At 42.4% G+C, this 22,966-nt stretch overlaps 1 protein-coding gene across 9 annotated transcripts in view; it reads right to left on the bottom strand.

Moving 5' to 3' along the window:
* Positions 1–21,601, bottom strand: part of tnrc6a (trinucleotide repeat containing adaptor 6A) — a 40,347-nt gene extending 18,746 nt beyond the window's left edge. For 4 of the 9 annotated variants that reach the window (XM_088936809.1, XM_088936805.1, XM_088936807.1 and 1 more), the window contains exons 1-6: positions 21,452–21,601; positions 20,000–20,047; positions 15,029–15,119; positions 14,629–14,650; positions 3,877–4,200; positions 2,267–2,314 (exon numbers count right to left, since the gene is read on the bottom strand). In XM_088936809.1, coding sequence (XP_088792935.1) covers positions 2,267–2,314; positions 3,877–4,200; positions 14,629–14,650; positions 15,029–15,119; positions 20,000–20,047; positions 21,452–21,456 — 538 coding nt within the window. In that variant the 5' untranslated portion in view covers positions 21,457–21,601. Of the gene's footprint in view, positions 1–2,266; positions 2,315–2,770; positions 2,964–3,876; positions 4,201–14,628; positions 14,651–15,028; positions 15,120–17,036; positions 17,177–19,999; positions 20,048–21,451 lie in introns of those variants that run through there. The other 5 variants (XM_088936810.1, XM_088936806.1, XM_088936803.1 and 2 more) reach the window with 3 other exon arrangements.
* Positions 21,602–22,966: the final 1,365 nt, after the last annotated feature.

A 22,966-nucleotide genomic window follows, 5' to 3' on the forward strand; every position in this document is an offset into this window, starting at 1 on the left:
AAAGCTCCCTTAAGAACTCTTGTTCGCTTGCCAAGTCTCAGATTCATCTCCCTTCCAGTCTAGGGCGAGAGACGCATCTTAACAAAAGCACACGGGCACACAAGATTCCTCTTTTAATCAATATTTCTCCAAAACACTACAAAAAACAGGCTTGACTGCTTTTTTCCCTTAGCTTTTATTTCATGCTCAATTTTTTTTTAAAAGAAAGGTGAACTGCAGCCTGCACCAGTGCACACAAGTCGATACTGAAACGCTGCCAACAGAAATCACAGCAACAGTAACCAAACAGCAATGCGCAAGCTTTTCTGCAGACGTCCCAAAAAAAGGCAGAGGGGAGGACTGCTGCCAAAACAGAACAGACCTTCTCTATCATCGGACATACGCCTGCTGTACTCACATGCTGTTGGATAAATGCTTTGAAGTATGCTGAACATTTTGCTACGAAATTAGCGTTTGTAGAAGCTTTTGATTTCAGTTCAAGTATGTGAATGGCATAAGGCTGCGTAGAGCAAAACAAATCAAAAACAATTCCATTATAAAACAGACTAGCACAAATGCACTTGGTCTTGGCAGTAGTCCGGTTGCGCTGTTACAGCGGTGCTGATGTTTCCTGTGCTGTTCGGGTTTCTTGTTTCCTTTTGTCTTCCAGAAAAAGTGTTTAACTATTCCAGTCACGGTGTACAGCATGCACAGCAGACTCCAGTACTGCACGGCAGAGGGCGCTGAACACTAAACTGACAGTGCAGCCCCCATATCCCTTCTACACAACAGGACGCCGACTTGCAGGAAAGATAAGAGAGCTGAGGGGCACATCAAATATTAACCCTGTAAACACCAACTCTGACCCACATAAAGCAGGAGCAAGGAAGCACTCAGGGTAATCCAACTAGAAGACCCCAGCAGAGATTTTTTTTAAAACAATCCAGATCCTACACCTTCTGCCCTTTCCATAGACATACGCGACCTACAAGCAATCAAAATCGGATCACTTGGCTGCATTATGCACATTATCTGAGCCTTACAACAGTTGTTCATTTTCACCCTTTTGAGTCTCCCCAGGTACTTTTTCACAACAATGCTCTTAAATCATTACAAGCTGTGTTCTGAAACTATTCTTTCATTCATTACAGTACCGCTGTTCCAAATATAAATATTTACAGAGAGCGGTAAGTAGGAGATAGCTGGCTTTTTTTTTTTACAGCACACAATATTGTGAATATGCATTTGGAAATAACAGTACCCTTCGCATGAATACTTCTATTGCCACATTCTTTGTGAGGTTCCAGAATGATGCCTCAACATAACACTGCCAAAGACATTTCAGAGCAAAAAAGTATGAAATGTCAAAGCTGGAGCAGATGTATTGTATTTGTGAAGTACTGGGCTCAGAATCGCACAAGCAAAGTTACAGAAGAAAAGCATGCAGCATAGCAGCAGCGGAGATGGAAAATCTGAATTTTTAAAGTGAATGAGATCAAGCAAAGTAAGACCAAAGGCAAAGCACAATGGTGTGAGCAGCCATCACCCTTCATATCAAAGTCACTTGATTTGACTACTGCCATACACAAGAGGATAGACTGTTGCAATACAAAAAACATACAGAAAGTTAAGAGTGAAAGCTCAGGGCTCTGAAACACTGATTTCACCACAGTAACTAAAACTAAAAATCAGTACACTTAAGGTTTACCAAAGCCGAATTTCATGAAAATCTAGATTCTGCACTGTATTGGATATATAGGGGCTTGCTCACACAAGACTGTCACTGTTCCACCTTAAATGGGGCAAAAACCTTTCTAAAGTCATGTACTGAATATGTATCCAGTTGCAAAGCTGACTGGCTCCTGTTTATTACACCCACAGCACACTCTTTACAGGACTTCATAACATGGTGATTACCCACTTGTAACTGGATGAATAAACTTTTATATTTCAAGTGCTTCCCCAGTACAAAACTGGGGGGGGGGGGGGGGGGGAAGACATCCGAAATATACAGTAATCAAGGATTTTTGCTTAACAATGAAACTACCTGGTCATTCCTGATCAGTAATCAAAATGTGATGACAAATTCCAAGCTCCCTACCAGGCCCATGGCTTAAAAAAAAAAAATCACTCCCTTCATCTAATCAAAATATGAAAATACAGCAAAAGCTTGCAATTCAAGTGACTTTTTTTCTGCCACCTAGCACATTGCATAAACCTGTTCAGAACAATTTAAAGTCCACTGGGACACCAAGAAACCAGAGTGGGGTAAAAAAATTGTAATCACCTGTCTGGTTAGGGGAGTGGCTGACCAAATCCCGTATGGGAGGCATGCCTACGAAACAAAAAAAAGCAAGACCACAAGAAGAGAGATATGAGAGTGAGTGAAAAAGAAAGAGCTGTTCTGACCAGCCTGCTAAGAAAACTGAGTTCACAGGGGTTAAAGTTCATGACCCTGTGTTTACCGACATTAGTAATAACATGCTATCCAGCACAGGGTCAACCCTTCTCAATGTGCACTTCCCTGCAAAAATGGTCCATGGGAGAACCGCTGTAAAAAAAACTGTTACTTACCGTATTATAAACAGTGGTTCTTAGTTTGCAAGTCAGTTTTGTTATAATAAATTATACGCAATAACATTTTCAAGCAACAAGGGCACACCTGCAAAACATGTGCCCCTCCCACTCCGCTAGATACAGATCTTATAATACACACCGCAGTACAAATCCGTTATCCACTGTGGTTAGAACACACTTAACAGTATTTAGAAGTTCATACTTAAAAGCCTACCTCCTGTACAATTCATTCCATGATTCAATTTAGCGATACACAAAACATTGATACAAAAGGCTTCTGGAAAGCACCAAGCAATAAAACATTTAAGTACCAAATGGACAGAGAAGCTGTGCATTTTCAAAACTAAATTCTTTTCCAAGTTTAACATCTTATCAATCATTAAGACTTTCATTCTCCTGTTAATACAGAAAAACATTTAGAGCTTTGCATATTTAAGGACTCCTCTTTTTTCACTTCAGTGCTTTCATATACTGTTTGAGACCTTCCCATTTTACACACTTCAGCAGATAGCTCAATGTTCCTGGCAGTCTGTTCTCCTGTGTGTGGGGGAATAGTTTAAATGGGGTTCAAGAGAGCGAAGGATGACTTACTGGGGGGAAAATAAAGCATACCTAAAACTCTCCAAGCTCTCTAAGCCACACAAACCTTGCTTCATCTCCGCCTGTTCCCATTTTGTGAAGATGTAACTGAACGATTTACAAAACCACCAGCAAAGTTGTGCAAGACCGATGTGCTGTCCTTCTGCAGGTCTATTTTCAGGATGTTTATTTTAAGCCTTGTAACGCATTTTAAAAGCCAGTTCCCTGTGAAGTAAGAATCAGGTACAGCCTGTGCACATCATGCTGAACAAGGTGCGTGCATGACTCTGTGCCACCTTGCAAAACGGTGTTCACCTTCTGTAATGGCATTAATATGACTGAGCTCTTTCAGGCTTATGAAGACGGCAGTCAGCATGCATTATGCAAGGCTTCGGTAGCACCTACTCTGACCAGTGGGCTTGTGTAAACCTACTTCCTCTTAGCTCGTGTGTACTCCTGTAGTTGTAGCAGAATAACTCGAAGGTGCAGCAGGTCTTGCTTGGCAGACGCTTCTGTGAGTTTAGCAGAATCAAGGTCTGCCTGGTGGAAAACTGATGTGATCATCGCAAAGGCTGGTGTTAGCCTTTTATTTTCTAACAGACTGGCTTATGAGGTTTGAGGCTGGTACTGTGCTTGACTGAATTACACAGCCCGGAAGCTCGGTCAGCGCTCACAAGCAGACGTGGTGTTTTTTGGTGTGCAGCCGAGGGGCTGTTGCAGACTAGGCTGGAGGGACCCTACCTGGGTGGTGGGCCTTGGTGCCGTTCTGCAGCGACCCCTCACTGGCTGGCGGAGCGCCCCCTGGCTGGCCGGAGGAGGGCTGCGCTCTGGTTCCCAGGTTGGCAGCAAGGACAGGGAGAGGCTGACCCCGCCTCAGCAGCTGCTTCTGCTCGTGCTGGCGGAAACGCGGCGGAACTTCGCGGGGCGGGTATCGAGGCGGGGCTTGCGGCTGGCTGCTGGCTGGGGCCCGCTTGGCATTGCTGACGGTGCTGGTTACGGTGGAAGTGCCGCTGTTCGGGTTGGCAGGCTGAGGCTGGCTTAAACTGGACTTGATATGTTCTGGCACTGGAACCAAGGGGAGAAAAAACGACTGAGCCAGACATTCAAAAGTCAAAAACAGGCATTGTTTTATACCGCTATTTACCGAGACATCCTGTAGTCTGGGTCTTTTATTGCACTGCACTTCCTAGTCGGCATTACCAGTAAAAGCGAAAAGTTTAGACTGAAAGCTTTTACCATTGACAATTTTTTTAATTACTTCTCTCTATGCAGTTAAACATACAATGCTAAACATTGTTTTGCCAAATTAGACAGCGTTTCCATCACTCTTAAGCTAGGAAAACAGGAATCTGACATGAGCACGAGTGGCTTGCGTGCCAGGAGAAACCCAACGCTGCTGTATCACAAGAGCTTTCATTGCAATGGAAAACGCACAGACACAGAAAAGCAGTATCGGTTTCAAGGACACAGAAAATGCGTATTTATTACAGGCTGCTACTGCAAGCTAACACTAGCCTCTACACCCCCACCCTCTGCCACAGCAGTGCCCTAATTCTACTCAATTTCACAGATGAATGGAGAGTGACAACCAGCAGGCAGCAAAATGGCCCAGACAAACATCAGCTCCAGAGCACAGGGACTGCAAAGGGGTTTGCTTTAATTAGAAAAACCAACAGGAAGTAAACCAGTTGTTCTGTTGGGACCACCTCAGCACAACCCCCCTTCCCACGTTAAAGCCATTATTAGGTGCCAAGCCAGCAAATACAAAATACGGGATGCTACACGCTTCACATCAATAATCTGTCAATTCCTACCCGACACTAATAATGTACAGCCCCAGAACAGTTTGATGACAAGTGTGTACCGTATTAAAGCAAAAATCTGGAGTGTCCATTTATATAACAGGCTCTGGCTAAGAACTATTTCTCTCCATAGCAACAGAACCTCTTTGGACAGAAAGCAATAGGTCAGCCACAGACAGGCGGCCCAGAAATTTCTTTTTAATTTTGTTTCACTCACTAAAAAAAAGGAGCAGTTACAAAATGAACATTTTGATTCAGTGTTGAGATAGTGTTGAGGGGGGAAAAGCACCTCCAGCTCAGGCCTCTACAGAAGTGGAATGGTTTTTTAAAAAAAGGTTACGTATGCAGAAAGGCATGTCCATTGCCACTGGCTTGTTTTGGAAATGACAGACCTCATTAATTACTTCAAAAGGGTTGAGATCTTAAAATTCGCCTTTAGACAAGTTTCCAAATACTCTACATTTGAAAAAAAATCTTAAATAGACATAGCCTACTTCAAAAGGGTTTAAACAAATTGAAAATATTTAAAGACAAATGTGAATAAAAAAATAAGGAGAGTTAAATATGTTAACACTGAAAAAATAGATCAGAAACTGCAGGACAATGCTATGTAAACAGATCCTAATACAGTAAAATCTTTTAAAAAATCTTACAGTAAAAAAGTGTTCTGGGTACTTGACTGTAAGAAAATCCCTTTGCCCTAACGAAATATTTGAATGAAGGACAGATTTAAGGATGTTCAACATTTGCTACAAGCAAAAAAAGCATAATTGATTACATAATTTCAGTGAACTGAATTAACTGTGCTGCTACATTTTACTCATTAAACTCCTTTATTGTGGCTTTTCTGTATACACGTAACTTGTTTCAGGTTTACACAAAAGGAAAAATTCGTCACCTGTCGAAAACAGCTGATTTCGCAAGAGTCCTACTTAAACTTTCATTCTAAAAGAGCCAGACACCATGTGAGCAAAACCCTTCTCTTTTTTTTTTCTAAACAGGGTTCTGTATCAGAAAGTATACTACTGTTTGCGATAAGCCCGTGCAAGGGCACTTGTCCTTTTGAGCCTTGAACCCTCCTTCTCTTGCAGTGCCACTGCGGTCTGCCTGGTATGAAATAAAGTACACAGACACTAATTATGGCAGCAACGAGTCATGACCCCAGATATTGCTCATCAGAGATTTCCCTTTCATCTCCCAAGCCCCTCATCGACTGCACACCGCCGGAACGAAAAGGAGACCCCTCTGGCTCTTTTTTCCCCCCCCTCGATAATTTCAGCACATTTCACAGCACAGTAATTAATGCCGACGTTAAAAAAAAGATCAGCTGCAATGCAAACCTGGGGACCCACACGCTGCATTAAAAACCTGTGACCTTTCCCGACAGGTTCCCTCTAGCTAGATCCACTGCCATACCAAGCGCGATTCAGACACTTTTTTTTTTTAAAGCAACTGCTCTGCTTGTTCCACGCACGTCACACAGCCCGCCCAGGCTTCCCCGAGTCTTTTTAAACTTTTAAACGCTTTAGCTCGGCTACGGAGCGCCCGTCCGGCCAGAGCGCCTCGCAGGACTATGAGCGAGCGACAGACGACACGCACGGCTCGTTAACAAACCTGCACAAGGAAGGAGAAAAACGACAATTGACAGCCGAGGGGAAATCGCATGGCATCAGCCGTTTTCCCACCTCCTCCTCCTCCTCCTGCCCACCCCGCTCGCAGATTTCAAGAATAAGTTTGGAAAGGCCGACGTTTCGTTTCCAACTTCTGTTGCTTTCCCACTCGGAAGATTTCATTAGAAAATGGAGGAGAAGCATGGTGTCATTTTACCGCTCCAAGAGCAAGGCTTGCCAACTCCTCCTGCAGCCTGTAGTGGGGGGCCCCAGAGAGAAGCTACAACACAGGCTACAAGGAAGGGGGTGGGGGCGGCAGGGGGGGGGGGGATCTTTCCAGCAGCTGCCCACACAAATCAACTGCAGGCGACTAGCCGCTCTATCCCGAGGTATTGCAGAATCAAGATTTAAAATAGCAGGATACAGGGCAGGGGGCAGGCGCCTGCACCAGCGTTAACGTTCTGCCTGCAAGAGCTCCGGCTTTGCGTCTCGTTTCTGCAGTAAGCCGCTTCCTTTCGCGCGGTGCCGGGCTGTCAGCTGTGGAATGCGGACCGGCAGGCGGAGGAAGCCGAGCCTTCGTGCCGGCACACGCAAGCTGCAGGGCCGCTGGAATTTTGTTTTGCAGGGCAAGGAAAGAAGAAAGGGCTGCGGCCCCCGGCGCGCTGGGTACAGCAGGGCAGACGAAATACAAAAGACTGACTACCGCTGCCTTAAGATTCTGGAGGAAGAGCGGAGGAAAGCAATGCGTATTTCTATTACGTAGGGCTGAACTGACTCATCGGGCGCCCCTCGGAAAGGCTAAAAAAGAAAAGTCTACACATGCTCTGGGATTCTCTCATGTGGGCGCTTTCTAACCCTGCTGCAGCTCCTCTCCCCTCTCCTTCTCCCCTTTTTTATGCCTTAATTGTAGTGATATACTAGCACATCAAACACCGAAGGGTCTGTGAATAACTGTGGGGAGAGGACTCGGCAGAGCTCTACCAACAGACAGCTTTTTCATAAGTGTCCCTCTAACCACAGAAATATTTCACAGCTTGCCTGAGCTTGAAGTAAAATTGTAACAGAGCACTGGGATCTGCACACTGTCAATTAGGTTACGTTAAACCCAAGACAAACACTTGATATATTACAAACTACCTGTAGTCGTCTAGAATTCCAGTATTCATAGTTCCACCTTTCACAAATAAAGCAAAAAAACTTGATATCCTCAAAACTTCACATATTCCTCCTAACAGCTGATTGTCATTATCTCAGGGAATTTTCAACAATTAGAGTCAAAGTCCTCTTAAACATGTTTTTATTCCTATGGCAAACTGAACTTTACTGGCATCAAGATTAATTTTGATGAATAAACCCTTTGATGGCCCTTTAACATCAAATTAAATAACCTGCATATGTAATTTGAACTGATTCCTCCTTGTCCTTAAACATGCAGGTTCCTCACAAAGATGGGGCAGGAATTTAGGTTAGCTGGATCTTCAACGTACAGTGACTCAGGACAATAAACCACCAAGGCCTTCAAGAGCAGTAATGGCACGAAAACTGAAAAATGAAAATCCTGCCTCCTTAAACATGTCTTTGCCTCTTCTGCTAGGTGCTCCAAGTACTGGATACACAGCATATAATCTCTGCACTAGTGATTACCTAGTTTACATAGAGATAAGACTGATAACGCTTTGCAGGGAATACTGAACAGCCTACAGAGAAGCTCAAGGGTATGCAAGGACTTTGGGTAGCATTTATACACTAAGGCTACAGAGGACAGAAGTTGCTTTTCCACTATTTAAGTGCCTCCTATCACTGATTAGAGGTATACGCAACGTTTCTTAAAATATCTTCACTTGTTGATGCACAAATGAAACAAGGCAGATGGCTAGTGGACATTCTTAATTTGTGGTGGTAATCCTGTGCAAAACGCACTAACAAGCTACTCTGATATATAAGCCTGGATTTTTCCCCTATGTCAATGTTACACAAAGAAGAGCAAAAAGATGTAGTGCTGCCTCACACTAATTTTACACCCACAACAAACCCTCTTGCCAAACTGTTGCACTTGTTGCGGACTACCAAAACACAGCGTATTTTCAAAGCTTAAAACCTGCGAGACATGCTCACTCACATTCTTCAGTAAATGGCTGGAAAATTCTTAAATCACGTCGTTTAAACTGAAAGGACTCCATTTCTCAAAGCCACTAAGTGCATCTGTTTGAGACGTACGGTTCAGGAAATTTTAGCCTGGTATGCGGATGGTTTTTTAAAAACTCAGATGTAGACTTGTTTTTGTATGGTTGTCAGCCTCACGTCCATGAACGCAGCAAAAAAGTACTGAGAAAACACCACTTACTAACCTCTCCAACAAGCTTTACCAAGCAATATTCCAGTTTATTACTGGTGTTTTGTTCTTGTTACTGGAAAAAACTAAAGTACCATGCAAAGTAACACATTACACTATGTTACTCACAAACTATTAGTGTTGCCAAGACAAATCCAGTGCATAATTGCTGAAGTAAACAGCAAGACTATTCCATCAGCTCTTTCACATTTCCTGATGGTTATCTGCTGTTAACCCAGTTCACATGGATCATTAGAACAAACCTTGAGTTTGCAGTCATGAATGTTAGCCATTTTCTACTTTGAATTCAATCATGCTATTAAATTCTCTTTCAATCACATATCCTCAAAATTCAGTCTGATTAGTGGGGATCCTAGAATTCCAGAGAGATAAACTTGCCTTTTTACAGATGTAATTTATTTAAAATAATGAATATGAACTGGATACGGATTACTTTGTGCTGTGCATGTCATTTTTGGCAGTAAATTTACGGTCAGGTGAGCACGCACTTCTACTATAATCACAAAACAAGCTGGATAAACTTGCATTCCAGACCACCAACCTGGAACTGGAAATTGAGTATGATTTGCATTGTTGCAGCTGGTCCTGTGATAGTTATTTTTTTTAAATTTCACTGCCGTGAAAAAACTGAATTGCCGGATTTAGAGGATATAGCAGATCACTACCATGTGGCACACTTTGTGAAAAAAAATTAAAATGTAATCATCATGATGCAGGTTTAACTTGAGGGTGTTGTAACCATGTTGAAAGCCCGTACAGACGTCAGCACCTGGGACATCCGTTAATAGGTTAAAACCTTCTACTTCTCTTCTGCCTGGTCACCGCGGCTTTGCAGGCCCATTTACAACTTGGATTTTCATGAAAAGTTTGAAGGATTGACCATTAACAAGCTATGGTATGTACTTGGGGCCCTACAGGGTTTGTTTAGAGCCTTATCGTGCAAACAGGACAGGCATGTGTCAAGCACCTTCAACACCTTTGGTCCAGTGCTACCTAAAGACAGGAGCATGGCACAGGTCACGGCAGTCTGCCCTGCAAAACAGCTGAGCTCCTTTCCCTTTTCATTTAATAGGTTGCTGGCAGCAGTTCCGTTTAATGTTGCGATATTCCCAGAACCTACAATTCACGCAAAACACTTTAGAATTAAACTTCTACTTCTAATTAAGGGGGAGGAGTGTCTGTTGTTCTAGCAGAGCCTTCATGAATGGCTCACTAAGAGTTTCAGTGCTCAGATTATTTTTTTTTTCCTTCCTTAGAAATGTAGTTCAGATCTGCATGAGGACACAGGCTGCAGTCAGGAAAATTCACCAGATAATGAGACCACATAGTAATGACTAAACATTAAAGAAACTACAGCACAGAGTCAAGTGGAAACCTGACAATTTGATCAATGCTCGATTACTACCCGAGGGCAGAAGACACCAACAAATAGCTCTGAAGTGGACTGTCTGCATCACCAAGCACAGAAAAATAAAACGGGAGAACTGTCTTTTACTAAAGCAGTCCAACTATTTTCGTGTCTACTATCCCTCAAACCACACTGTTCCTTGGTTTTGTTTTCCCGGTTTCTACTGCTTCCTCTCCCTGTAAATGGATGTGAACAAGGTTTGCCCTGGGGCTGGATTCAGTTTCACTATGGTTCAAGGCAGCATGCCTTTATCAGTGGCTTTACTGTGTTTCGCTCAGTGTTGTGAGTGGTCATCGCCTAGCAACTGCCAGAGGGTTTAGTAAACAAACCAAGCCTGTGATTAGGATTGCAGACTGCAGTATTAATCTTACAAAAAGTTTCCATTTTCCGAACCTCGTTCAAAGCCAGCATTGACAGCCGTGGTCGAACTCTGTCCTTCACGTTTTCGGGCAAAGCAAAACATGACCAGGAACTTTAAAAAAACAAACTGGAACTCTCCTCTGTCATCTAATTGGCTGTTCTACAATAAAAGTAAACTTCAGGTTCTGTTAAATATTAGGATAATCACCAATAAAAAGGAGAGCCAAGCCTCTTTGCAACTTTTTATAGAACAGCTTCAATAAACAGGATGAGGGTCAAAGCACAGTGACCGTAAACATAGGGAAACCTGCCACTAGATATGTATAAATAAATGCCTATCTTATCTCCTTCAGTTCTGTCAGGAAGAGAGGCACAGCAAAATAACAGCAAATATAACAGATTCCAAAAGAAAATTCAATATTTGCTTTTTTAAATGACTGACAGATTGTAGCAAAGGTGACATCTGCAATTTAAAAATCTAAAAATTAACCCTCTATCGGATATCTGGGCAAAAGGATCAAAGGAGGGTCTATCAAGAGCAGCAGCCCTGTGTTTGCTTCAGATTTGTCCAGTTGCGAAGGGCTTTGTTGCACAACATGCAACCAGTTTTTTTTTTAAAGTCCAGAGGTGGTAACTCCCAAAGGCAAAAAGCACACACAACAGTAGCTGGTAGACAATGAGCACTTGTCAAACAGCAACAGAAAAGAAATCAAAGCAGGTGCATGAAAAAGTTTAAGGATACATATGGAGAACTGGCACAATTTTAAACCCACATGCAGAATACAACAGACAAGTAGTTTCGACATTTCTCAGGCTTCAAATAGGATTACAATTTATTTAGGGATTGAAGGAGGGGATTAAATCTGTAGAGCCAGAGAGGCATACAAGAAAGTCTATACCGTTCTGAGTTGAGATTCAAGAATTAAAACTTAAAAATTGGAACATGCAGCTCTCTGTTTTGAAGACATGGCTTCTTTATCATCTCTTAAGTAACTTTATATGCTTTTCTAACGATCAGTATAGGCAGGTTAAAACACGCAAACATTCCTTGGTTGCAAACCATGAATGGATAAATGAGAGGAAAAACTAAAAGCCTCTATGCACACCTAGTACTAAGCAAACTTCAGTTGAACCAAACCCTCTTAACAAAAGAACGATTTTTCCACCGACGTTAGGTCGCTCTAAAATGATTTCTAGCTTAAAAGTCTCAAACTGTACAGTTCGTGGTCAAAACTGCAATATTTCCATCCTGCAGGCACGGTGCAGGGACAGTCTCTCCCACAGAACAAGCTAACTCAGGGCTCAAAGTAAACTGTGGTTTATTGGCCACTTTCCCTTTAAAAGACTGCAATATTACCGTTTCAATTGTTAGGCACAATAGGCCATCACAAAGTTATAAAAATGTGAAATGCCAAATCATGAATGAATGCTTTTTCAAGGCTGTCTTTTTTAGCTCAAAGTTCAGAGCCTACCCTTTAAGAAAGTAACTGCACTAGCAAACTACTTTGTAGCATGATTTAATGCATATTAACTCCGATTAATTTACTCATTGTCTGCATAATGTCCTATAAATACATTGGCACACGACAAGTTAAAAAACGTTCAATAGCACCGGTGCAACGTTACATCACATGGATCCACGGCATAACACGAGTCTCGAAAGCTTGTTAAGCATTACTGTAGACTAACTGCTAAAGGAACAAAACATCACACTTGTGACTATATCAATTTTCATAAATAAGCTCAACTGCAAAGCATGTTTGCTGTAAATTGTAGCAGCTGCAAAACACATGTAATATAAACCACTTTCTACATTACCAGGTCAACAAGCAAACTGTAATGCGCAAGTGTCATTCAGATGGTCTGGGCCAATTTAACATCACTGAAAGAGTGAGAGTGCAGTGGATCTTGTCTTGAGGTCAATATTCTATTATTATTAAGATACATCTTGATAGAACTAAGGAAATGGCCAAGCTGAGAGAACAGTTGAAATGGAGAAGGTGGAGGTAACCCGTCTTCTCTCAGGTGTTAAAACTGTGCCTGTTTGTGGGTTACAATGGATCATTTAACCACAGCCCCAGTGGATCCAGCCTAACCTATTAGAAATGCATTGTGATCTAAGCAGGAAGACCATAAAAGCCCCACAGGACTTTAAGGGCCATGGGCACACAGACCATTTATTATACTTAATTTTTTAATGGTTATTGCAAAAGGGGCAGAAAAGATTTTAAACAGTTTCTTGCCCTCCATGAAGCAAACACAAGAGACCAAAGCCGAAGACCATCTGGTGTTTCAGATAAGCCGCAGGCTAGGTGGGAGGACTGGAGGGATGGCAGAGACTTGGAACATGCTTATTATCCCATTCCACCCTTCAAAACCTGCCTAAACTAATTTGAAGACTCAATTAGGGAACAACAAACCTATGAAGCAAATGTCTCCAAAAACTCTTTTTGTGCATGTCATTAAAGGTAGACAAACAAACTGGGAAAAAAGCCTGCAAACTAATCTGAAGCACCTACAGAGCCCTAAGAACAGCATCGGAAGAACCCAAAACAAAACTACAGGCACCTTTTTCCTGTTCCCTTACTGTCTGGTATCAGGTAACGCAACAAAACAAACCAGGCAACCATACTCTAATCATTCTGGCTTCATTATATCATGGTCTTGCTTTCTTAGAAGGAAATCTTTACAGAATTATATATTGGGGAATATATTTAACAACAGGACTGGGAGAAAGTACATTTCCCCATCTAGTCAAACAGAAATAACAGGGTGTGCAGCCAAACAGATGGGCTTTGCCTGGGTACTTATTGGCTAGGCGAGCCCTCATGTTGTCAAGGTCACAACTCGTTTGTTGCCAAATGATCACACAGATGATTCCCCAGCACACAGTGCTTATGAGAAACGCACATCCACAACATTCTCATCTGGTATATCTAAGATCTAAATCTATCTAAGATCTGTCATAAGACACACTGTAGGCTTGGAACAAACTGCTCTTTTCTTGCCATGCTTTTGTTTTACCCAACCCATGGCGGACCCAAGCAGCCCCTTCCCCCTTTTCAAATCCAAACTTATACCATCAAGAATCAATTTCCTCTTCCCAGTCCCTTTACAGCAGGTTTACATCAACACCACAATCTGTAGGTAAAGATTTTTCTGACTACAGCCCTGTTCACCCAATGATATGCAAAAGCACAACAGTCTGCTTCCTCAGGACTCTTCCAGGAAACGTGCTTCTGAAACGCAACAGCTCGGGGCTGCTGAGAAATTCCTGGAGCAAAGTTTACCATTTTTCTTTCTGAAAAACAGACCCACTTTTGTTCTTGAAACTGCAGGTACTCTGTAGTTCACATTATTTTAACAAAACAACAGCGTTTGCTGCACCCTATCCCCCAACCCATTTCCTACTTCCTGAAGAACGGCCTTAAATCAAGCCCTGGGAATTTCTGAAGAAAAGACTGATAATGTACATGGCTACACAAATACATCTTAACCCTCCCTGTACAATTCAGGGTTACGCAAGTCCGATCGGATCACTAAACTAGCAAAGTCTTTATAAACCCAAGAAACTTGCGAGAAGTTTCTGGTGTCCAAGGTCTGTGCGACAGAGCCTGCTGGATTTGCTGTAGAAAACTTAGCTAAAGATTAATGTGCATCTCAATCCAACGTTTTAAGCGAGAATTTCAAATGAGACGCTAATGAATGCAAAACCCTACTTGTTAAAATGGAAGGTTTATTAAAACATTCCCTCCCTCCTCCAGGCCCATAAAAACCTTCCTGTCTGGCAACAGCTGAACTGCCAGTCACACCACTGACTTTCCTTTTAAGCCGCTGACAACACAGGGAAGACAAGGTCAGAAAAAGTTTGAGCTATCAACCGCTCCTTAGCATTCAGCAGCAGGGGGGCAGGGCAGGCAGAAAACAGAAAATGCAGCTTTTAAAGTTCCAACTACCTACCTTTGTTTTTTTGTTCAATGGCCTGAAAACAAAAGAAAAACAAGTTTAAGAAGTCTGTTGCAAATGAAAGGGGGGGAAAAAAAACTGGGAGAACCTCAAAAGACAGTCATATGGCGAGGCTACATTACTGCAGGTTAACTGGACTCTGGTGCCCTCTGAATTCTCAAGGGCAAACTGACACAGTCCTTACACTGCTGAGCACAGGCACAGAACTGCTCACAAACGCAGATGACAAGAAAAGCTTGGCAATGCTGTGCTGTCCTTTTAAAGGCTGGGAAGTGTATTTTTTTTTAAACCAAAGATCTGTATAAACATGCAAGTTTTATCAGAAAAGCCGGGTTCACACAAAGCCTTCTCTATTTGGCAGGAATCGAGCCTTAAAGCCAGAAGAACAACCCACCTTCTTTAAACCAGCGTCCTTCTTTTTCTTGTCGTCTTTTCTCTTTTTCCTTTCTTCCATCAACTGTCCTTCCTTTTCTTGCACTATATCCCTAAGGAAGGGAGAAAGAATGTCATCGTTCACTGTACCCAGGCTCCATTTCTCCACAATTACCAAGGCAAAAAACACAGCCCACCCCCTCAAACCACTGCAAGTTCCCTTTTAGTATAACAAAGTACTTGATGCAGTAACGCAATTAGAAAACAGGGAAAGCTCCCCCTAATCTCCTTAAGGGATTACACTGCTACGAACTGCTGAATTACTACTCTATAAACAGCTACTCCTGTAGGGCAGACGTCTCTCTCCTTGGTTTACAGAACAGAACCCTCAGAAACAAACTTGCAAAAGGTCCATCTCTGGAGAGAACTTCTAAAAAATTATTCCCACTCAAATTAGGATCACCAGAGAAGCTAACGAAACAGATCACGATGCGTTTCTATACTTTCTCAACAGTAAAACGTCCAAACCACACCTGTGATCGAACCACCGATCTCTTTCGTATACAAAGAAAATTTGTAAAGGAGAACCAGAATGCGTCTTAACCTTGACAGCAAAACCCTGAAATAGCAGTAGAGACTGAGGAAAAGCTGGGAATCCTGACCCACTCCCAATATATATGGCTTTCAATACTAATCTGAATCCTGGAATCCTCATATCTGTAATAGCCAATTCACAAAGTGTGCCACTCAAAACAAAATCATACAACAAAGAATGACTATTTTAAAACGTCTTCAGAGTTGCAAAAATTGTTGCTCTCCTTCAACGCCTTTAGCTCCCCCCTTAAAAACATAACACTAAAACAGTATAACTGGGTTCCTGGTGTTTATTCCAATCCTGCAGCAGTAACAAAGCCCAGCTATGACACCACAACATGCACGGCATTTCTGACCAGATGGCCCAGCAAAACATGCATAGCAGCTGGCAAGACCTCGTTGAAAATGCTTTAATTAATAAACCAACAGCTTTGCTTCTGTCAACTGTTGACCATTTGGTTTGTGCTGAGAATGTTGGTGTTCAAGGGCTTGAACACCAACACTCTCAGCACAAACCACCCTGAACACCACTGATGAAGATGCATGCCTCATTTCTTTTCTAAAATCCAGAGATGTTTTGTAGTTGATGACTAATGCATATTTGAAACACATGAGCCAGAGCTTACCGTCTCAAATTCAGGCCTTGCTTTTTCAAAGGTAGGAACTCGTGTAAGAGCTGGAGACTTGTTTGATTCCTCGTGTACCCAACTTCATAGCTGTTGACAATATACGGACCAAAAAAACATCTACAAATCTTTGCGGTTACATGAACAGCACCTTTTACAAAAGGTTTTAAGAATGAGGACCCCATTCATTTGGGGTTACTGCCCTCATTTGCCCTTGAAAACAATAACTCAACCTGATAACTCTTTCAGATCATCACTGCAGCTCAATAACTTGCTGTTTTTGCATCCAGCAATTGGTGGTTTCCCCCAGCAATGATGGGATTGTTCTCCCAGAGAAAAGTCTGCCATATTCCCCTCAGGCTTAGGCACAACAAGCAGTCCCAACCTCAGAAGACGCTACCCAAAATTAGCCACAGCAGGAAACCCGTCTGGGATATGCCTTGCGCTACAGTCCATGAGCGTACTGCACCCCCACCCAAACCTCTGCTGGTTCGCCTTCAAGCGTGCCCACTGCAAAAAAAAATCACCTGCGAAAACACACCGCCCCAACGACACGGAATTCACAATCAGCACTCATATAAACGTACAACTTCACAAGGCTCTCCCGCGCACGAAAAGGAAAATACACCAACCCTTCGAAATCACGCAAGCCAAGATGTATTTAACCAGCAACCTCAGCCATGATGTGAACTGCTGGTAGCATGTCAATACCCACGTTGGGAGCTGCGAACGGGACCCCCTGTGCATGACCAACCTGCAGGTCTGACTAAAAAATACAATACTTTTCAATACTAGAGTTTAATAACATACTAGGAAAAGCATCGCTGTACTCTCGCCAGCCCATGGTCAGTCAGCTGGAAGACCTCAAGGTCCTGCACTTTCACCCTGTCCATCACGGCGCTGTCGAGTGTTTAACCAGATGGCCACCTCAGCTGCAGGAGGGTCCTGAAGTACCATCTGTTTATGACTGTGGGACAATGAGCACAGGTGACCACACCAACCGAAGTCCCCTTTCAGAACCACCTTACTCAAGCGCTCTGGTGTCAAGAGTGCCGAGTTCGAGCATAAAATCCCTCCACACTGAAATTTCATCAAGGAAAAACACATTAAGAAGGCACTGCAGTTTTAAAAGCAAGGATGTGCTCGTTTAAATGCATGCATTTGATTGGAAAAATAAGGCTAATGCTTCTGCAAGTTACAGCATTAAACCTACCGAGCTGTACAAACCACACATGGGGGGGGGGGGTCTTTACAACATAAGTATCAATTAGTAAAACAATCCTCTTAACACAGTGGCGTGCAACCCACCTCTGGATCAGAGAGATACACCTCGGAGTGAACAACAGCAATGACATGTTTATATTACACGTTTATTATCTTTCCAGTCAATCAGAGGAATGTAAATCAAGCTGAATCGCTATCAGATGGGGATTCGGATGCCTACTGACTTTCAAGGATAACAAAAGGCAGATCAGTGCACAATGTAAATTAGACATGCATAAAATCAAGATAGTAAAACTTAACGACTTCTATACTGCATGTGCCCGGAAAGCAACCCCTTAAACTGCATCTCTATTTTTTTACCGAGCTCGGTGAAGAGCGCTTGATGAGATTTCAGGAAAAGTCAGAACTGCGGCAGCGCAGGACTGCGACGGACTGGAAACCACAGGAATGTGCTGTTAAACTTCACTGAAAAAGTCATGCTTTCATCTCACAGGCATTTCAGACGGTGAAATACTAACTTGATGAAAAAAGAACAGATCTCGGTGTTAAAAACTAGGATAACAGTATATACATACACTCTGTCACAGGGTAAGAAATTTGTGCAAGTCGAGAGCTTGTTCAAAACACTAAAATACGAAAGATGACAGTTTCTGGCTCTGTTACAGCACAGAGAACTTCAATAAATACCCCCATTTCTTTAGGCACAATGCAGCAGATATGAATAAACAAAAAGGTATAGATGATATTTAGATGTAATTATGATTGCTTCTAACAAAGGCCAGTACTGAATGGAGGTGCAATTTATATTTGCTCTATTTAAATCTGTACAATCAAATCCACAATCAAACATTCCTTTCATAATTCTTCAAGCACAGGAATCTATCAAAATGGCACAACTTGTATCAGGTTTCAGCAAAAAAATCCAACTATTTTCTAAAGTTAAAAAGTATTATGCTTGATGTTTAAATTATCCTATACATAGATAACTCAGAACAGGCTTCAATTTTCAGCTATTCCAACTCAACCTTGCAGTACATAGCTCAAAATAAGATGACAATACTGAGTTTTATTGGAAAACCCATTTTCCCCCATTACTGCTGCAGAGAGCAGCGATGTAAATTCTCAAGATACTACGTTCTCAACAAGAATCTGAGAAATGCTTTAACTACCTGCCGGAGAGGTGTGGCATCAGAAAACTACCTTACATCAATGACACTCCCTGCTAGCTCCAGGTAAATCATTTACAGTAAGATGGTTTTTATTTCAGTTTCAGTTGTGTATTCACCATATTCACCCGCTTTTACACTATGCTGCATGTGACGAGTTTAAAGTGGCAACGTTTACAACTCAAATTAAAAAAATGAAAGGAATAAAGGCATTAAACATCTACCACAACCTTTAAAAAACCACCTGTTACCTGGGGGATCATGAGTTGGGAATGCAAACTACTTGAAGTCTCAAGCTTATTCTGTTCACCCGAATGAAACACTTCAAAAAGCATTTACCAATTCATATCCCAGACTTTGCACGACCTTGTTTAGAGTCAGAAACGGGCCCCACATCCAGTGAAATGTGAAAAGACAACATTTCTTGCTCTTATTTTGTAACTAATTTTGTGATTTTTTACCCCCCCTCCCACCCCGTTGAGCTCACAAAAGACATTTCATTGCCAGCAACTACTGCTGCATGCTGTATGGTTGTGCATTTGATAAACTCTAATGCACTAAAACTAAATAGTGTAGCACAACAAAATCAAAAAACAAACATCTAAACCACCTGATAGTGAGATCTTTTAAACAAATATATCACTTGAACAACCCATGCTAATACAACTGCGCCTCAGTTCAGGAGTGACACCTGCTTCATAATTCTCAGGGATTAAATGAGTTCCGGTTCAAAGCTTTGTACTTTGACCTGGAAGAGTTTGCTACCCATACAATCTCTTTTCTTGGGGCCTGACCAAACGCAGCTTTTCCTAAGCTGGGCGCCGTTATTTTCCCAGTCTACCTCCCAAACTCATGTCTTTCTTTTTGCAACTGAAGAATAAAGTAAAATCTCTGTGCTTCTCCTTCCTCCCCACTTTTACCCACTCATGATTACACCCCTGTATCTTCCAGGTTGGTCCACTCTGACCCGTGTAAAAAAAAAAGCAGGAGTCAGTACGTTATCAGAGCACGATGCTTTATCTGCACAGACAGAAAACGAAAGGCATTTCACCCTGCCAAAGAAAAGATCACAGGAGGGGGGAGCCCAGGGGGCCATTGTTTTTGCCCATTCCGATTTGCACACTATTGTTACAATGAGCTACACAAACACCAGGCAGGAGTGGGAGATGGTGCTTTGTGCAACATTTTGAACTGGCGTAGCTGACTCAGCGGATGGGATCCCTCTAATGCACAGGGATCTGGATATGCTTGCACCAGCAACAGCTGAAGTGACCTGGCTTTGCCCAGCTTGTCTAGCCAATAAAAATAAAACTAGGAGCAATTTACACTTAAAAAGGAAAAACTGGTCGGATGCAACGAGATGGGGGGGGGGGGGAAGCTTACCTGTTTTGCTTCTCTTCAGCTTCTTTGGTGGCTACAGCTTCCAATTCTCTAAGGAAAAAAAAAACAAGGAAATGGTCATCCTTTTAAATGCACAGCGCTGGGATAACCGAGTCCACGTCCACCACAGCCCAGCCAGCGCTGTGAACACGCAGACTTGTTCACACACCTCGGGCGAGTTTCTAGAATCGTCAGTGCAGCGCCAAACAAAAACGTGTCCGCATCGGCTTACAAAAATCATTGCTTTCGGGGCAAGAGACTTTAAAATAAGATCCGTTAGCGCGCTTGAATTGAACAAATCAGACTTCCTCTCGGTTCCTGTACAACTAGCATACGCAGGAAACGACACATTGGCGTTACACCTCAGACACAGCTACACTCAGGATATTTGTAAAAAAAAAATACGTGCTCGGTGAAATGAAAGGGATCAGTAATTATGGCACATTTTTCTTCTCTAGAAAACCGGCATTTGTGTTCAGTTTAAGTGACTGCATATACAACACGGCTGGGTTTGATATAACCCAATCCTAGTTACAATTTGGTGGAAAAACAGCAGACGACTAATTATTGCTAATCTAATTATGAAAGTTTGCGGGAGTCGCCAAACACAGCCGTAACGAATTAAAACGTATATCGCCGATTAAAGTGACACAAAAGGAACAACGAAGTGAAAAGTCCTATCGCAAGGTCACTGAAAATACCCCCTCTCATTCAATTCACGATCTGCAGCAGGATCCGGAGACGAATTGGCGATGCGAGAGGAGGATGGCAGGGACACACAAAAAAATTGCAATAAAGGGGAAATCTTGACCATTTTTAAAAAGGCAAGCAAAAGGAACAAAAATCGATAAAAGAGCAATTTCCATCGCAGGCAGTTAAAATCGATACAACGCCGACCTTGTTTTCCTTCATAAAAAGCGCGACTCCCACAATAGCGGAATAAATTCACGGCTCCTGCAACGTTACGGTCACGGTCCGAACTGCCCAACGCGCACCGGAGAAGCCGGATCCGGCCGCTGCGGCGCAAAATCCCAGAACAGCCCATAAACAGCGAGGCCCCTGCATGACCGGTTGTTTTCACCATCATGCACAGCCGCACCGGGTTGTTAACAGCAACGCAACTTGGGTCGGAAACCGCAGAAAATAAACAGCGACCTACCGTCGAGATGTCGTTTATATATATATATAAAAAAAAAACCCGGCGAAAACCCCAACTTCGAAGGAAAAGTCAGCCCGAACTCACAGCGGCGACATCCGAGCCGAATGCGTTTCATTTTCTAGCCCCAGTCGCCAAGAGCACTGTTAACAAGCTGCGAGCGTATCGGGCTTTCCGCTGAAACCAGCCTCAGCCTTCGCCACTGCAAGCCAACTCCGGACATTTTAATCCCGAGAAATTAAAATACGGAACCGTGCAAAAGCCGCTTTCCAACCCACCGGCCGCAACGGAGCACTCACCTCATGAATTTAAAGTGCAACAGAGTGAATGTGAAAGCAGTTAATAAGGCTACGGGAGTTCAATGTGTTTGCAGCATCTGGGAGAGAAGCAGTCACCCTGCACAGCCGCCATTTTCTTCACTCGCAATCTCCCCCCTCCTCCCCTGCCCGCAGGAAGAGGATGAGCGCGGCTCGCCGGACCACTTCCTCCGCCTGCCGAGCAGCGCGGCCCAAAATGGCCGACGAGGGGGGAGCCGCGGCAATATTCAAGGCGAGAGCCGTGCTATTGTAACACGTGTGAAACACAATAGATTAATCTCGTCGACCCCTCCTCCTAGTCCTCTCTTCCAAAATATTTTAGGATACAATTTCAGTTCTCCTGACCGCCCATCTTGATTTCTTGAAGGAGTTACTGTTACTACTTGAACTAAGGATTTTTTTTAGCTTTCTTTAAAAAAAAAAGAGCATGACTTTGTTTTTTGGCTAAACGTAGCACCAAAATAAAAAAGTGGTTGCTGAAGAAACTAAAGTGGGCTTTAATTTCCACACTGAAACTAGAGAGAGAAAGCACGCTTATCTTACAACAATTTACTCCAATACTGACTCAAGGTACAATACAGTATTTCAGAAAAAAAAATCTCAACTTTGTTTTAATAAGTATGAGAGAAACTTGGAAATACAACAAATGTAAACGTTTTCCTTTAAAATGTTAAATTTAGACTAATTACAAATAGAATTTCATCAATACTCTTAACAAATTTAAAAATCATAAACATCCATCTTACATTGGAGTTAATGTATATACTATGTATTTGTAAGGATTGTTCTATTCATAAGATGAAAAAAGGATTTGGAAAACAGCACTGTAACTGAACAATCTCCGTTTCCCTCCACCTCGTGTTGAAAATAATGAATTAAATGCATTGAGACGATGCGCAGAGCAGTCTTCATCTCGACTAAAAAGGTGCAAATGAGCAATTTTTGTAAAGAGATATAATTATTGATGCACAGCTGCATATGTGTCTGTGTTATTTCTCAAGGTGGCAAAAAGTGTATTTATAAATCTGGCACCAAATCCCAGATTATTTTTTCTGCATGACGTCCAGGGCACAAGCATGGACAGTGGTGCAGTGGAAGAGACATGGCCAACTGCACAGATATTCTGATTATCGTCATAAACAGCGACAAACATTCTGTGCAACAGAGCAATTCGATAAGTACGAGTTCCTAACAATACACGTGGGGATTAGAAAGTGGAGCACAATTAACAGAAAGGTACTCCTGGGTGTTTCTGAGGCAGAAACTCTCGCCTGAATCATGTACTGAAACAAACCGACTGCAGTACAGTATTTATAGAAAGATTTGTTGTATGTATACCGCGTATTAACATTAATAAACATGAGATTCCGCTTTTAAATAAACAATAAAACCTCTACAGAAACCTATGTTAAACTGATTTTTTTGTAATTTTTAATTCATTCTATGGACACAATGTATTTATTGCTTAATTTGAAGTTTATGAGTATTATTTTTCCT

This window comes from Atractosteus spatula, chromosome 18 (assembly GCF_055471065.1).
Source record: "Atractosteus spatula isolate fAtrSpa1 chromosome 18, fAtrSpa1.hap1, whole genome shotgun sequence".
Taxonomy (NCBI): domain Eukaryota; kingdom Metazoa; phylum Chordata; class Actinopteri; order Semionotiformes; family Lepisosteidae; genus Atractosteus; species Atractosteus spatula.